The sequence below is a fragment of the Sceloporus occidentalis genome, unplaced genomic scaffold, assembly GCF_023333645.1.
Source record: "Sceloporus occidentalis isolate IW3139 unplaced genomic scaffold, rSceOcc1.0.p SCAF_5, whole genome shotgun sequence".
Taxonomy (NCBI): domain Eukaryota; kingdom Metazoa; phylum Chordata; class Lepidosauria; order Squamata; family Phrynosomatidae; genus Sceloporus; species Sceloporus occidentalis.
The window spans coordinates 155,557,459-155,572,949 of record NW_028316985.1 but is presented as its reverse complement, the minus strand read 5'-3'; the positions used below and the strand labels follow the sequence as shown (position 1 = coordinate 155,572,949).

The 15,491-nt window shown below is 38.9% G+C and overlaps 1 protein-coding gene across 10 annotated transcripts in view; it reads left to right on the top strand.

Annotated features, from left to right (window-relative positions):
* The window catches only part of BLTP1 (bridge-like lipid transfer protein family member 1), a 156,540-nt gene that overhangs the window by 456 nt on the left and 140,593 nt on the right, over nt 1–15,491 (top strand). For 7 of the 10 annotated variants that reach the window (XM_089525846.1, XM_089525851.1, XM_089525847.1 and 4 more), the window contains exons 2-7: nt 5,108–5,193; nt 6,118–6,167; nt 6,990–7,110; nt 9,043–9,159; nt 10,127–10,205; nt 11,232–11,296. In XM_089525846.1, coding sequence (XP_089381972.1) covers nt 7,020–7,110; nt 9,043–9,159; nt 10,127–10,205; nt 11,232–11,296 — 352 coding nt within the window. In that variant the 5' untranslated portion in view covers nt 5,108–5,193; nt 6,118–6,167; nt 6,990–7,019. Of the gene's footprint in view, nt 1–5,040; nt 5,194–6,117; nt 6,168–6,989; nt 7,111–9,042; nt 9,160–10,126; nt 10,206–11,231; nt 11,297–15,491 lie in introns of those variants that run through there. The other 3 variants (XM_089525844.1, XM_089525845.1, XM_089525853.1) reach the window with 3 other exon arrangements.

Below are 15,491 nucleotides of genomic sequence, written 5' to 3'. Positions count from 1 at the left end.
TAGTTTGGCTCAATTGGCTCAATGCTGAGCCTTCTCTGTCAGAGAGAGAGGGTGCTGCAACATACTACAGATCCCAGGATTCCATAGCCCTGTGAAAGCCAGTGAGAGTCGAGGCTTGGTTTGCTCTAGGACCCTTTTGTTTGCCCTTTGGGCAGCCCTTGAGGTTTGGTAGGACTCGCCTCCAGTACCGCATTTCAAGTGCATTGGTTCCCTTTCTGTTTCGTTTCCTGCAGTTCTGTGTCCTCTGGAGCAGCAGGCAACAAGGTTGCGCATTGTTCATGTTGCGGTTGCATGGCTGTGACTTGCCCAAGATTGCCCAGTGGGTTTCATGGCCGAGCGGGGATTCAAACCCTGGTCTCCAGAGGCATAGTCCGACACGTGTTTTTGACGTCCCTTCAGATGTTTAATCGTGGCCATCATGTCACGTCTTGACGCTTTCCTCTAAGCCATTCCTCATAGGGCACGGCTTCCAGACTTCTCTGGACACGCTCCGTCTTGTCAATATCCCTCTTAAATTGTGGGGCCCAGAACTGGACACAGCATTCCAGGTGGAGACTGACCAAAGCAGAATAGAGTGGCACGGTTACTTCCCTCGATCTAGACATTTCAGCCTACATCCCGTTGCTGGTTCTAGCTACTGTGTGTGCGTCTCTTCAAGTCCCCAGTATGGCCTCCCAGTGCGCTTCGTAAGGTATTCTTAGGCAAGGAATGCTCAGAGGTGGTTTTGCTGTCCCTTCCGCCTACAGTGCCTGGCATCCATAGATGTCGTGAACGAACACAACTACGTAAGTGTTGACGAAGGGTGCAGCTACACTAGAGATAATGCAGGGTGACGCCGTTTTAACTGTCGTCGTTTTATCCCACATAATCCTGGGATGTATAGTTTTGTGAGGCACCAGAATTCTTTGGCAGAATAGACTAGACCTTGTAAAAGTACAGATCCCAGGACTCCATAGGATGGAGCTACAGTACGTAAAGTGTGGTCATACTGCATTATTTATTTACAGTATTTAGGTACAAATTAAGCTATAACCAGAGTCCTGACACTGTCTACTCAATAGCTGTAAAATTGCACTTATGACACTGTTAATGGTGTCAACTATGGGATAAGTATGGATAGTACGTAATTTTTAATTGCCTCACGATGTTTCACTTACACCTAAACGGAAAGTAAATGTAATGAAAGTAAACATATTTTAGTTATCAGCTGAAAGTTTACCCTTTGCCAAGTGACTCAAGGGAAAGAGCCAGTGTGAGTGGCATAGTTGTTTGAGTATTGGACTATGACTCTGGAGACCAGGTTTCACCTCCTTACTTGGCCATGGAAACCCATTGGGTGGCTTTGGGCAAAACACATGCTCTCGTCCTCAGGGTAATGTTGCTGGGAAATCCCATGATAGGTTCGCCTCAGGTTTGCCATAAGCTGGAAGCAGCTTGAAGGCATACAACAACAACAATGAAAGTAAACATACTGTATTTTAGTTATCAGCTTAAAGTTTGTTCTTTGCCCAGTGAGTCAAAGGGTGTGGCATGGGATTGTACCGCCTCTGATACCATGATGGTGTTGGCTACATGAAGTGATCCTGATAGATCCTTGTCCTTACATTCAGAATGATGTAACTACAGCGGGTCCTTGTTATCTGCTGGGCTTTGATTTTGTTATCCCCCATGGATAACAAAATCAGTGGATGCTCAAGTCCCTTTAAATACAGTGGCATAGTGAAATGGTGTCCCTTGTGTAAAATAAAAAATCAAGGTTTGATATTTGGAATGTATACTCTTTTTAGAACATTTTCAAGCCGCAGATGCTTGAATCCGTAGATTAAAAAATCCATGGCTATGGGCTGTACTGAAGACAAGTGCAAACGTGCAATCAGCGCTCCATAGAATATCTCAATTCAAAACAGTGTGTAGTGATTAGGATATCTCTTTTGTAGTAGATTTCTTTGTGCAATACAGGTTTTTTCCATAGCTATTTCAGGAAAGAATTACAGCAGCATGTGCATTTATGGAAGAAATAAATGTTCTGTAAATAATAATAATGATAATAAGATTTATTTATATCCCGCCCCTCTACAAAATGCAATTGGGGCGGCTTACAACATTAAATTGCACATACACAAACCATCATTCTCACCCCTCTTAAAATACAATTAAACAGAGTAAAATGAAAACATACTTTAAATTCACAAATAACGGTAAACAGTGGCTATAGGGAGGTCGAATCAAAAGCTGGATTTCCTTTCTTTTGGTGGCTGGGAATTCATTCAGGAAAGGCCTGCTGGAAGAAATAGCAACAGGGATGCTGTTTTTACCTTGCTGTTCTACTGCTACCTACAGCTAGGCTTTTGTAACCAAGGCGATTTCCAGTTTCTTTTGGTTTTATAACTCAGCATCTGTAGAGATTTCTTTGTTTTTGCTTTTGGTGATTTGTAAGCCCAACTTTTCTTGACCTTGTGCATGGTTACAAAGGCCTAAATGTTGTTGAACAAAATGGAAACTTGCAAACAAATACTTGATTAACCATGCATAGGATGGGAATGCATGAGATCCCGAGTATGTATTCTGAATTTGGGCTGTCCTACATGTTGACATTTGTGTAATAATCCCACTATTGGCTGACAGTCGTGGAGGATCTGTAAGACAACTGTTGTCTCTGGCTAGCTTTCTGCTTTTCCGTGTTCATTATGTTGTATAGTGTTTTTAAAAAATCTGCTTGTCTTCTGTTTATGAGATCCTTTTTGTTTCTTATTGCCATGATTTGGAATCTCTGACAGTTCTTTTTGTCTATAGTTTACTAAGGTCTGCCATGGTGGAGCTTGAGACACTTATTAAAATGTGTTTTTGAGAGAGTGTTAAAATGGCAAGTTCTTAATGATAAAGATTTGACAAGCCTTTATTGTGTTTATATTAGATGCAATATATTTTTTGCTGCTTTCATACTGTAACTTCTGTTAGAAATACTTATTTTAAATTGCCTTATTAGTATTATTATTATTCCATGGCAGAAAATATTTTTTTCTGTTTTAAAATAATCTGCATTATGGATTTTTGAGGCCATGGCTTTGCCAAGATAATTGACTCTGGTTCTTCTACAATCCTTTCCACAGCTAAACAAACAGACTTTTCCTCTCAGACTTACTGTAGGTTCTGTTGATATTTTCTCGATGGAAAAGGGAAGCAAACAAAAACATGTAAATGTCAAGTAGTCTCTTAAAATACCACTGACTTGAATAAGAACAAAAACACATTAATAACTTGTGGAAATGCTCAAATGAACAGGTTACAATACACAGAAAACAGAGCCATCGTTCTTACCAAGTATGAAAAGCCTGAAAATATCATTATATAATTTTTCTACCCTTAGAACGTTATGGAATTTTAAAAGTATTAGGTGGATTCTGGTATAAAAATATAAATAGAACAGTTGCCAGAATGTAAAATGATGTATGCAGTTCATTGTTTGAAGTCTTCATCAGTGTTGAGTTTCATCTCTGTCTCTTAACAGAAAGTTTGTTTTCCAGCAATCATAAGATTCTGTCTTTGCATGGTTTACAACACAAGACTTCTGTGATTACTGTTGTAATGCCTGCCTTGTTCTGGTAATGCTTTGCATTGCACTCTGGTCTGAGGGAATTAGGGGATTATCAGACAGGGAGGAAAAGCCGGGAGTAAAAGGCAATTGTGCGATCGTGCTGAAGATTTTCAGACACATTGCGCTCATCCAGGACGGGAATCTTCCAGCAACAGACCATTCATGGGACTTTCCCATGAATGCTTTGTTGCTGGAGCATTCCTGGACCTTTGCGGGTAAGTCCTGGATGAGTGCAATGTGTCTGAAAATCTTTAACACGATCGCACAATTATGCCAGCAGTATTGGATTTCTGCAATGCGCTCTACATGGGGCAACCCTTGTACCATACCCGGAAGCTGCAATTGGTGCAGAATATGGCAGCAAGACTGGTCACTGGCACATCCAGGGCCAGTCACATAACACCGGTCCTTAAAGACCTTCATTGGCTGCCTATTCCCTTCCGGGCGCAATACAAGGTGTTGGTTATCACCTATAAAGCCCTAAATGGCTTGGGCCCAGGGTACTTAGAGGACCGCCTCTCCCCATACAATCCGCCCCGCACACTCAGATCTGCCGGGAAGCATTTATTGAAGGTTCCAGAGGTCAGATTGGCTACCACCACCCAGAGGGCCTTCTCCAGCTCGGCCCCAAAACTCTGGAACTCGCTTCCCGACGAGCTCCGCTCGGCCACCTCCTTAGACCGCTTCAAGAAGGGGTTGAAAACACACCTTTTCGAGCAGGCATACCCCGACTCCTGACTCCTGTGATGCTCCCCTCCTCCTCCAGACAGCATTGTTGAGCTGTCATGTGTTTTGGTTTTTATTGCTATTGATGCTATTGTTGCTTATGAGATGATGTAGATGTTTTTAATGTTTGATGTTGCTTTATTGTTGTGAATTGCACTTGTTGTTAACGGCTTTGATTTTTTAGAAAAGTGGTATATAAATAAAAATTTTATTTATTATTATTATTATTCCTTTTACTTCTGGCTCCCCCTTCCCCCCCAATAATCTTCATATTGCAGGAAAGTTTCTGCGCTGTGGCTGAATTGCTTAGGAACGTAACAAGTGCCCTGCTGTTTTAGGCTAGGCGTTCTTTAGTGTTTTTTAGTCTTTTCCACAAGTGGCCAGTACTTCCAAAAACCTTAAAGTAAAATGCTTTAATAACTGGCAGCAGCAAATCATTGAGCTGGATAAGAGCTTCAAAATCATCTTCTCTAAATCCCTGCTCAAGTTCCATTTATCCTGTCTTTCTCTCATTACGCAGCTCATAACATAGATTTTTGAAAAAGCTAGAAACAATGATAATGAATAGTGTTTCAAAATAACAACAGAATCTACCCTATTAAAAATAGCACTAATTTCAGTGAGTAGCTGTACGTGAACAGCCTCTCCACTGTGTATGGAAAAAGCAATGAAGCGTACTAATTTAAAGACGTATTCATATTGTGGTTATAGGGAATGTGGGGAAGGAGAAATCAGATGCAAGGAGGACTAACAGTTAACTGTAGTTTCCTATTTTGTTCAAACTAGAAAACAATGGCTACCATCATTGGAAAAGGACACAATATTAAACCACAGTTTGAAGTTGATGTAAGATCCTGGCTTACCTCAAGCAGGTAGTCACCGTTTCTGGAATTATGCTTCCTGATTTCAAAACAAAATTATCTATTTGTGTACATGCATGTTTTGCTATAAAATCCAATGCTTTCTCAATATAGTAGTCTTTACAGAACAATTCTATTGAAAGGAAAGATTTCTTCAGCTCTGATATCCATCTTTCAACAAATACTGCATTTTGGACATAAAGTAGGTGTCTGAATGAAGCACAAGGAAAAAAGAATGGCAGATGTTTTTATCGCTACATCAGCAGTGTTGGAATTATGCTAGAATTAGGATCAGTGGGAATTCAAAATTGTTTAGCTGTACTACTCTTTGCTAATCACACCAAATCGTAATGAGGTGAAATGATTGAAGGTTTTAGAAATACTTTCAGAATGTTGAATGTACATGAAGGCGGATTTGAGAAACATTCAAACATTTGTTGTTAGGAAGTACAGTATTATCGTCAGCTTAAAAAAAACCCCAACACTAACATTTGGAAGGAAAGTCTTTGTAGCATGGGAATGGCAAAAGAACTCAGAGCCAAAGAACAGTCCCATGCAGAGAACCTAACCAAAAGACTCTGAAGAGGCAGTATGGCAGCACTTCTGAGTTGCAGGGCTGCATCTTCCTTCTTTATTCAATAGCTATTCAGAACCTAGACCAGTTCTAGCTAACATTATTTTAACCAGATACGAAATTTCAGTCCCATAATTGATTTTGCAACACATATTTTTATTTGCAAATTGTTAAAAAAAAATTAACACAGTGCTTTTATGTGGAGTCGCTAAATCACTTTTGTGCTACCGTGTTGGAAGATGCATATATAAGAGATATGCAACCTAAGGAAAAAGACCTAGGAAAGCAATTGGCTAATGGTTTATTAGGATGCATATATGTAGTACCAGTTGACACAATATGTTCTGTTTTGTTTGGTTTAGGTAGAACAGCAAAGCATCCTGGGGTGCCTTAACAACTATATTACTATAACGTAAGTATCAATATAGACACTAGAGTTTATGGTGTAACAATTTGTTAGTCTTTAGTGTCTTGTGTGACTGTTTTTGCTTCAACAGATTAAAATGGGTTTCCTTCTGAAATATATTTAAGAAGTGACATAGTATGCCACAAATCTTAAGAGACAAAATGTGTTTTGCAGGCATTTGTACCTGGGTCTTTTCAATATTAATTGCTAATATCAGTTTACATCAGGATGTGGTGCAGATGAGTAAATATTTATCTATCATTTATTTTATTTATTGAATGTATACCCTGGTTTTCTTCTGGGATCCAAGGCAGCCTTTGTGGACCCAGTGTTGAGCAGGAAGTATTGAAACCTCAGGATATGATCAATGTGATCACACATTGAATGTAATGTAAAGTTTGAGCTTATCAATGAAATTACTATGTTCTGTTTCCTAGTTTTGTCACTTGAGATAAAAGTGATTTTAAATTTTCCATATGCTGCTTTTAGGGGGAATTCTTGCATGGTCATAAACCTCTTTCACTGTGCAGTTCCAGTGGAGACAGACATAAGTTCCCCGGTGATCACTGGCTCTTTCCCCTGAAATCCTATTCATACTTATCCATCAGTAAACACTATTCAACACAGTGAGGCTTATTACTGAGTATATAGCTGTAGGATTGGTTACACATCACATATATAACTGTTTGAATCTCCCTAAGTATTTTAAAAGGAAAATAAGCCATATGTGTGGAATGAATTTATTTCAGCATTTTTCTTTACTTAAGGAAGGAATTTACTTCAGCATTGTTCTGTAAAATGTAACCTGATTTCTTCCCTTTTCTTTAGTTATCAAGAGGCTACTGCAGTATTTTAGCAATGGAAAGAAATGAGAGTATTGTTCCCAGTATCACTCAGTTGGAACATTTTCTCACAGAGCATAATTCGAATGTTGTTTGGCTCCTAGTTGGTATGTCACATTTACTTTAAAAAATTGTGTACTTTTTGGTGTTGTAAAATATCTAATTTTCCATGCCTGTGTTAAGCATGTTAAGTAATAGGTGTCAATGATGGTGCTATATAGTTGTGATAGTTAACAGAAAAGGATCTTTGTTAAGTGAAAATAATCTTGGGCTGGATAATCCTAAATAGAGTTTAACCACAGATCTTGCTCTTGCCACTGAAGAAAAGTAAGCTTCCACTAGATTGTTTTAGCCTATTGACATGGAAAAACAATAGTAATGTGCTTATATGAAATCTAGTTCCTATTTTTTTTAAAAGTGAGAAGATCTTGAATAATGTTTTCTCCACATATCATGCAGAATTCAAAGGGACTGCATATGCACAGTTAGCTGTGGTCTTTGTGTTTTTGAACCAGCAGCTTGAGCCTCTTCTATTGGTTTTTAAACTGAACATTTTCTCCTCTCATTGTTACTTGTGCCTGCTGAAACTTGATTTTTTGTTTGTGCAGCTGCCTGAGCAGTTCAGTTGACACACATACAGTACACACTTCATTCTGTGATGACCATTGTACATAATCTGAAGCATTGTCACTATTTCAGAAAGTCAGTTTGTTATATAAGATGATGTTTAACAGACTCAAAGATAAATTTCCCATCATGTTACTGGTATCATGTTTGTTACATAGCAATGACTAACACAGTGTCTTAGAGCAGAGATAGGGAACCTGCAGCCCATAAGTTTCCCCATCTGGCCTGTGGTCTTCTCTCTGCAGTCTTGCCTTTTCACAGTATTTCAGCTTTAAAAGAACACACACACACACATGTCCGTTAGTACTGACTAAAGCTTTTTTAAAATTGTAAATACTTGTGTCTGTGGAGCAGGATATCTTTCATGGAGTGAGAGAGCAGCTAAAAAAAAGAAGGATTAACGCTAAACTCTCTGTGTGCTTCAACCCCTGAAGCATTTAGGCTTAAAGAAAATATTCTGTTGTTGTTAATTAAAACTTCTTAAAAAGCCTGCTTGCCACATGGATAGGGGGCAGAAATTGAAGGCCCTAGGAGAGGGAAGGTGGGAAGTGGTGGGGAGAAATTAGCAAAAGAAAGGAAGATGGAATAAAATGGAATTAATGGGCAGGCTGGAAGGATGTGGGTAAATGGGTGGACAGGTGTGTGGGAAGGTAGGCATTAACCCGACAGATATTGCCAAAGGAAATACAGGCCTTGTGATGGTTGTGGGGGAGGTGCCCCATTCCTCCTGTAATGTTGAATATTATAGTAAATTTTTCCATTTCATAGATGAGGAATGAAGGCTGGATAGTAATTTCATCAAGGCCACACACAATATTAAACCACAGTTACTGCTATGTGCATGAGCCTCATAACATGTCTGCTTCCCACTTTCCCCTAAGGAGGGAGGAAGAAATAGGAATGATTTGCTTCTCTTTTGACAAAGCGATTTAAAAAAAATTATGTCCAAATCTAGATAAACTGTACAGTAGTTTGTTTTAGGTGTGGGTTTTTTTTAAAGCAAACTAATTTTAGACTCTAGATAAAGTTCATGGTTTGTTTCATGGTACACCATATTTAATACTCATCACCGGTAGTGGCCCCAATTTGGACTACTGTCATTATTTGAAAATTGGAGGGAGTTCTTCTGATTTCTCTCACGGCCATGCTGGAAGATGATAGCATGGGGGCAGAGAGGGGGGAAGGGTACAAGTTCAGGTCCTGTGTGTATAGCCCTAAGACACAATATAGCTTTGCATATGAAGTGGGCAGTCTGGCTGTCCTGAGCAGAGGTATAGACCATAATACTGGACTGTTCCAGCATTTCACTTGCATTGTTTGTTATAACAATAGCAACATTTGCTATAAATAAATTGTTCTGTTAATTTTCTTAAGCTTTGGCTGTACTAAAACATGTTATAATTTCTTTGCAGCTACAATTTTGTCGTGTGGTTGGATTATTTACCTAACTTATTATAATTCCCGGAACATTGGACTTATTTTAACATTAGTTCTAAACAGATTACATAAAAATGGCTACATCCATATTGGTAAGTCTTCTGGCATTAATGCACACTTTTAAAAAAAGAACAGCTCTGAATATGTACTAAATATATACTGAATATATATAAAATAATAGGCTAATAACAGAGGGACAGAGCACAAATTCATCTTCTAAACTGTTGCACACAGGGATTGGTTTCTAGTAGATCTTGTAGATCTAAATTATGGGATACAGAGATGCATCTTGTCCTATACACTGTCATGGTGATATTATCCTTTCCCACCACTCTCATGGAAGACAATAGAGGTCAATTTTTTTTACATTAGACCTGGTATAAACTTGCTTTGCTGGTGGTTGCATAGCTGACAACTGAAGATATGTAGTATACTACTGTATAGATGTACTCTTGTTCTGTGTTGCTGACAGAGCTGATCTGTTGTAGCTGCTCATTAATATTTGGGCCAGCAATGTTTCTTGACTTCTACTAGCTTAGTGGGACTTTCTCAAAATTCAAACACTTTGGCAGGTGTAGGGGCCCAGTTGTCTCCCTCTGGGATGCTTTGGAACAACAAGGACTGAATGATAAAACAAAACTGAAAATGAGCACTTCTGATTTTGCAAACTGAAACTTTGTGGAGTTCAGAGAGGGCCTATAACCTGTTTGAAAGGTAACTTGCTGCTCATAGTAGCTTCCAGTGCCTCCATTTTTTTGCTGTAGAAAAGACATCCTGTGAAGTTGGGGATTGTGCAGTTGGCCCATTCCAAAAGTTGTACATGTACAACAGTGGAATGTATTTCATGGCAGGTTGGTGATCTCTTCTTTGTTGGAGATTTTAGAATTTGATACCCATCTCTCAGGCATCCAGCTCAATGATTCCTGTCCAACATCCTTATAGCTGACAGATCTTAGCTGTACAATTGCACCCTTAATCTAGCCAAAGTGAGGAAGATTGAGGCATGTAACTAATGCTGTTGACTGACTTAATTTTTTTATTTTTATTTTTTTACTATAGGTTCCTTTTCATTCTCTGTCCTGTCTGGAAAAATCATGGTTCGAGAAATCTATTACATTACAGAAGATATGTCTATCAGGTGCCTCACTTGCTTACAAATTATTTCAATACTGTGACTGTTCTAAACAGCTTATTCTTAATGTCCAAGATTACTCTCACAAAATAGGTTCTAGTGCATCTAAAACAGGAAAAATGGGGAGGAGAAGTTGGATTGCAATGCTAATCATCTCCCACAGTTGCTTCTTTTGGCTAGGGTTGATGAGAATTACAGACGACAGAGGAAGTTCATTGCCAAGAAAACCCCATCATAATTTTGCCTTGGGGTCACGAACAGTTGGAAATAACTTGAAGGGCACACAGCAATAAGTATCTGGAAAACTACATGTTCTCCACCCCTGGTTTTGACTGTGGCATTTTTCATTTGGACCATTGGTACTGGGAGAATAAGGCTGAACGTAGTCGATTAAAATCAGGCAATTTTGTAAAAATAGGAAGACTTGAAATAGGACTCTTCTGTATTTTAAAAAATGAGGTTTGTCGTATATTCATATTCATCTCTGATCCAGAGTGTAGCAGCAAATGATGATAAGGAGCAGTATTTATTTATTTGTTTATTTCATTTACATGCTACCTTTTCCCCTGAAGGGACCTAAGGCAGCCCACAGATTTAAAAAGCATTACAATAAAATTTTAAAAATTTATGTATCTTTTAGGTAAAGAGCAGTTTTAACAATCTTACGTTGTTTGAAGTAGTGTTTCAGTTCACTGAATATAATACATAAATTAATACAATGAGCCTGCACCATACGCGGGCTCCTTAAAGGTGGCTTTCAGCGTACACTGAAGCTGCCCGGGAAATGGGTGAATGCCTGGTGCACGCGCATGGCTGCACAGCAAGCATGAGCCCCATTATATCCAATAGGGCTTGTGAATGGCGTGTGTGGCCGTGGGGCGTGCGTGAGCCCCATTGGATATAAGGGGGCTCAAACATACGTATTTTTTGCTTTATGTGTGTGTGTGGGGGGGGGTCCGGAATGGAGCCCCCACGTAAAGCAAGGACCCACTGTACCTTTGACACTTCTAATTGTGTAAACATATTTTTTAGAATACAAGATGGATTTATTATATTTCGTTGGTGGAAGATGTACAATCCAAAGCAGAAACAGCATGGTAAGTTTTCTTCAAAAGTAATACATTTGAAAGTACACTAATTCGGTGACAGTTAAGAGCATAATGTGTATATCTTGTCAAAGTAAATGAGTCTGTATAAATTCAGTGACACGCACAAAAATAGCAGTGACACAAAATAAGAAGCATTGCTGTATTTTTGTAAATAGCTCTTAGAGATCATAATATTTGAATATGCCCAGTTAAGTTGTTTAGACCTTATCAACTGCAGTGTTTCCATGTGATGTCTGACTGAGGCTTTCCTATTCTGATCTTAGTTCACAATACTGTAGTTAATATGTCTGGAAATTGTTCCAGCACACCACTTTCAGATTTGGACATTCCACAGTTTTCATTGGTTATTTAGTTATTGATAGACACATTCATGAAGGATATATCTATCTTGTAAAGCAGTGGTTCGCAAACTTTGATTCTCCAGATGTTTTGGACTTCAGCTCCCAGAGTTCCTGGCCAAACTGACTAGGGCTTCTTGGAGCTGAAGTCCAAAACAGCTGAAGGACCAAAGTTTGGGAATCACCTTTTTAAAGTAATTGAGGCTAGTGCCTGTCATTACATCTTAAAATATTGAATTTTATATGGAGTCAATCCACAAACCATCCGAGATGCCAAGCCATCTAGAACTAGAGTAGAGATACAATATGTAAAAGAAAACGTAGTGCCAGAAAAAAACAACCTGTCTATCCTTTGTTCCTTAGGGATAGAAATCATGTAGCTCTTTAGGTGATGTTGAATTGCAACTACAGTGGTACCCCGGGTTACGAAATTAATTCGTTCCGCCGCCGCTTTCGTAACCCGGAAACTTTCGCTAGCCGAAAAGCCCATAGGCTTTAATAGCGAAAGCCGCGATTTCGTGCAAAATCGCGCCGAAAAGCACCAAAATTTTTTTCGTAACCCGGAATAACCTTCGTAACCCGGAAACATTTAATTACATTGATTTTTTTCGTAACCCGGAAATTTCGTAAGGCGGCGCATTCGTATCCCGGGGTACCACTGTACTAGCATTTCTTGCCACTGACTATGCTGTCTAGGGCTGCTGGAAATTGCGTCTAATAAAAGGCTGCTCACAAAACTGGACTATGCTCATGACAGGTTATGTAATAGATAAAATTTGTTAGTCAGTTAACATGCTGTAAGACACGTTGTTGTTTTTACTAAAGAAGTAGCATATGCGAAATTGCAGTACATTTTGGGATGGGAAGGTTGTTCCCTATATATTGAGATTTGTAAAAAACATTATTAAGAACAGAATATTCCTTTGAGAAGTGATATTCTGTTGTATATGACTTGTATGGCGAATTTTCCTTTAGCATTATTAGTTGAAAATCAACAGCTATACTGTAATAATGATTCAAAGTGTAAATCTAGGTGAATAGTTATCCTTTTGAGTTTTCTTCTGATTGGTGGAGTTGTCTTCCCCAAATAAGCCACACCTATCGATTTTTTCCTAGTGCAATCCATTTGTCATACTGCAAGCATGATTGTGCTAGATAGGTCAACGGCAGGAATAAGCAGTTATTTTTGGTGCTCTGAGTATATTATTTGTCAGATGGATATAATTCTTTCCTTCTGGTAAAAGGTCCCAGTGGCATGGATGGATCAATCTGTCTGTCCGCCTGTCTGTCCTTTTTGATATTATCTTCCATGAATCACTTTCTCTAGTACTTCTTTCTTTCTTTCTTTCTTTCTTTCTTTCTTTCTTTCTGCATGAGGTGAATGTCTGTGTTGAAAAAAGCTTTAGGTCTGTAATGCATTGAAGAGATGTGAAAGTGTTTGGGACATACATGCACTGTCGGGAAATCCACCATCTTAACTCTATAACCTCCTTCAGCCAGTTCAGGATATTTTCATTCTATAAACTTTTTCTAGTAGGGATAACCTCTTTATCTGACCAAAAAATGTTTATTCAGATACTGCATGAAATTGAGTTAGTATGGACTGAGAGTAGGTCTTGAGTATATGTCTTGAGTATACATATGTACTTAATCTGCTGCACAAGAAGATATCCATTAATGTTACACGAACAGAGTGATCCCTTGCACAGTACAATGATTATCTTTCCCGTACACCAAGGAGAAGTTAAAGAACAAACCTCCATCATGAGTTTGTGAATCTAAAAAATATGGTCTTATTCCTTTGCTTTATCTGTAAAAACGTCTGAATTAATCTAATATAGATTTTATTCTATTTTATTAATTGATGAAGCTAATATTAGTTAATTTGATTTAAAGGTGAATGTTAGCATAAAGCCAAAATGCAGTAATTGAGGAATACTGTTTACTCATGTGCTGTTAGAAAATGGTCTTGGATGTGAATGGTGATGTGTAATCCCATAGATGACAATTGCAAGAGAAGGGTTACTCCTGAATTTGTATGTCTGATTTTAAATAGGGCAAGTTCAATTCACAAATCTGGGGAGTGCTTCTAGAACCCCCCCCCCCCCCCCAATTTCTTTAGTTTTATTCACATGTGTTAATGGCAGTGGCATTTTGCTATAGCCTTGAAACTGAAATTATTACGGCAATTTTTAACGGTAGCTTTTTCCTTTAGTGCTTAAAGTAAGAGATCTGTGGGGTTGTGGGGTGGGCACAGAAATATGTTTTCACTTTTTGATCTTCAGAGGTAAATATATTAAGTGTAAAGAGAAGTAGTTGGCAAAGTAATAATCTACTTTCAGAGACCCAGTTTACTTGAATACCAAAAGAGTTCATGTCTCTTGAGTAAATAAGTAATAGGGTTGTCTTTAAAGGAGAAAAAAACTAGTTAATTATAACAAAATTGTTTTTAATTAGGTCATACAACTTGAAACTGAAGATGTGGTGTCTCACCACAGTTTGATGTTTTAATGGATTATCATGTATAATTTTGAATGTTTTGTTTTCATACTGTGACATGAACTCAGTTTTTTTTATATATAGGAACCAGTCCTGTTCACAAACAGTCATTGTAGGACTATATGAAATTTTTGTCTGTATTCCTGTTGATTGTTATATGACATGTACTAACTTGAGTAGGCAAGTAGATGAAGCAATGAGGAATATTAAAACAACAGATAACTTCCATGCTTCTCCCCCATCCACAAACTTACTACAGGTTTTTCCCGCCCCCCACCAGGGACGTAGCCAAGGGGGGGGCTCCTTGGGGTCCGGACCCCCCCCTTCCATTAGAAAAATGAATGGTGCATACTGCTGTGCCACCGCACCCAAGCCCCATTATAATGGTGGCACTTAGTTTGGACCCCCCCTTCCTAAAATCCTGGCTACATCCCTGCCCCCACTGCTACACTGAAAAACAATTCTGGTTGGCTTGCTGCTCATGCTGGGCTGCATGTTTTGCCCAGATTTTGAGAATATGATTTTGGGAGGGCTGGGGTTTAAAACAGGCTGATGATTATATGCAGTGGATTTGTCACCAGTGGTCCAGGCATCAGAGGGAGAGAAGATCTGCTGGACTTTTCCCCTTCCCCACTGCCATTCCCTTCTCCTTTTGTGTCTTGTCTCTTTAGATTGTAAGCCTGAGGGCAGGGAAATGTCTAATTAACAATTTGTAAGCCGCTCTTCAGCCAGAGCGGGGAATGAATGAATGAATGAATGAATAAAAACTCGTATTGTGCATAAGCAGCTGTGTACATGCTGTGGTAATAATGTGACAAATAGTTACATAGAATTTTGTCTGCAAAAGTTAGAAGAAACTGTCAACAGTATAGACACAACTAGCTTTATCTGTGTGTCTTGCATCTCCTTTATCAATTAATTGGCCCTGCTCCTTCTTCTCTTAATTCTTAGGGACCATTGGGCATTAAAGGTGAATAAGATAAGCAGAGATAAAGAGAGAGGAATTCTGCAGCTGCTGCTTCCCTGTAGAAATATTTAGGGTAGAGGTGAGCAACTGCCAGGATTTGGAGACTGCATTGTCTCCCTGCTGACTTACACCCCATTTTAACCTCCTCTGCTGCCATTCCCAGAAATTTGTCACCTGAAAACAATTTTGCTTATACTAAATAATAATATCTCAGAATCTCCAGGTGTGTGTTTGGGGGCATTTTAGAGATCTTTCATTTGCCCCTTTAAGGCCTCTGTGGATTTTTTGTTCAAAACAGAAAGTGAATATACAGTCGCCCCTCCTAACTCTCAGATCTCAGCTCTGTGACCTCGATTATGTGTGGAGGGGCGACCCACAT